The sequence below is a fragment of the Aplysia californica genome, unplaced genomic scaffold, assembly GCF_000002075.1.
Source record: "Aplysia californica isolate F4 #8 unplaced genomic scaffold, AplCal3.0 scaffold00787, whole genome shotgun sequence".
Lineage (NCBI taxonomy): Eukaryota > Metazoa > Mollusca > Gastropoda > Aplysiida > Aplysiidae > Aplysia > Aplysia californica.
In genome coordinates, this window is record NW_004798057.1 from 187,084 (window position 1) to 189,124 (window position 2,041).

At 44.4% G+C, this 2,041-nt stretch overlaps 1 protein-coding gene across 1 annotated transcript in view; it reads left to right on the forward strand.

The window, feature by feature from the left end:
• The window catches only part of LOC118478652, a 63,428-nt gene that overhangs the window by 25,697 nt on the left and 35,690 nt on the right, over positions 1 to 2,041 (forward strand). The window contains exons 7-8 of the mRNA XM_035972669.1: positions 635 to 821; positions 1,544 to 1,689. Coding sequence (XP_035828562.1) covers positions 635 to 821; positions 1,544 to 1,689 — 333 coding nt within the window. The remainder of the gene's footprint in view (positions 1 to 634; positions 822 to 1,543; positions 1,690 to 2,041) is intronic.

Here is a 2,041-nt window from a genome sequence, read left to right on the forward strand (position 1 = left end):
ACACACACACACACACACACACGCACACACTGACATACACACAGGCATACACATACACACACACACACACTGGCATAGACACATGCACATACACATGAATGCACACACACATGCACACACACAACAACAACACACACACAAACACACAAACACACACACACACACACACACACATACTTTCTCACACATGAAGGGGGATTTAGTGGTTATAGTTATTGTTGTTTTGCTTGTTGTAAAAACAGATGTACTGAATATTGGAAATAATATTGTTTTAATATGTTGCTGTTTATTGTTATTATAATATAGTTCTTGCGATTGTTATATTTGATGGTGCTAATCTTGTTGCTGCCACTGATGTGGTTTGGCTTGTACCTTGTGTTGTTTGCAACTGTTGCTTGTGGGTGGTTGGCAGGTGCTCTGGTGTGGTTTGCTCCATCGATCTTTCCTATCAAACTTCTGTCATCCTCATCTGCTCTCCACCCTCTTTTCTGTGTCTGTTTCTCTCTTGTAACAATTCTGATCTTTGGCACTTATGTGACCTTATTGTGGTGCAAGCGCTGTAAATCCCTTACCATAACGAAACAAAAATTTGGTAAAATGGAGCCCTAAACATTTTTCAATCTCGCTATTTCAGCCAAGTTCTCCTTTGTCTCGTACCGTCACCGTGGTTACCCATTTAGCCTGACCATCTACGTGGACGGCAAGATGGACTGTCGTGTGAGCACGTGCTGTGAGGCCCGGCACGCCAAAGGCGGACGCATTGGCGGCCGGCACGGACACTTCAGCATACTGCGCATCACTGGGGCTGTGCCCTGTTACAAGTGAGTGCCTGTGTATTTAGAGGAAGTAAATAATAATAGATAGCATTTGTATAGCGCAAATCCCCACTCAACAGCAAGCTCTATGCGTTTCACAATCTATACTATTACCCCAGCAGACAAGCATTCTGAAACAAACTCAACTTCCTGGGAAGCATACAGTGCAAGGAGCCATTTATAGGTGCTAAAACACTAACATACTGACAAGATCTTTCGCTGTCTATGGCCGGGTACCCATTTCCACCTGGGTGAAGTGGGGAAAATTTATGTAAAGTGCCTTTCCCAAGGACACAACGTCGTGCCCTGCTACAAGTCTGAAAGTTTATTCACTTGCTTTGCTGTCAATGAAAAAAGTACCCATCTGTCTTGAATAGAAGTTAAGATGCTTGCAATTGAAGGATGTAGGGTGTCCTGGTTTCAGTGGTAAAATTAGCGAGAAAATGGCTGCCAAAGTTTAATAATTTCAATAGCTTGAGAGTCCTTGAAAACGATGAAATTACATATTTTGTGCCTTTAACCAACGTTTTTCAGTAAAATTCACGTGAAAATGTGTTTTTATATATATGGACACGAAAGGTGTTGATGCAAAAAAGAAAAATTTGACAAAAATTGCCAAACTGGCAGAAAAGTACCTGTTTCTTTGATTCCATTATTTTGATGAACGCCTGATTTCACCATGATGGCTCATAAATTAATAACTTACCTCCCCCTCACTCGGCCACCAGGTGTCAGGTGGAGAAGGGCGTGCGTATTGGAAACCCGGCCCCTCGACCCAAGATGAAGCGGCCGCCCGCGGCACAGGAAGAGGTGGTGGTGATTGAGACCAAGCCCGACCCACCACAGAGGGAGCTGGAGGACCACAGGCATGCAGGTACGGTGGTCAGTGAATTGAGGGGGGATAGGGGGTTGGGCTCTCGTAGTCTAGTGGTAAGGCATTCGCCTCTCATTCAATAGGTCCTGGGTTCGAAACCTGACAGCCACGGGAAAACTTGTTTCTCTAAAATATTTCACCTCGTTTCCTGTTCTCTAATCATGTTCTGTTATTTACTTTGGTCTCCACTTTCTTTAAACAAAGAAAAAAATAACAACACGGGTGATGGTGGGTAAGTAGTGTCGGTATAGCAGTGGAGGTCAAGCTTTGACCACCACAGAGGGATCTGGAGGATTGAGAGCTAGCAAGTATGGTGGTCAAAGCATTGGGGGGTGGGGGACAGAGGGGGGAG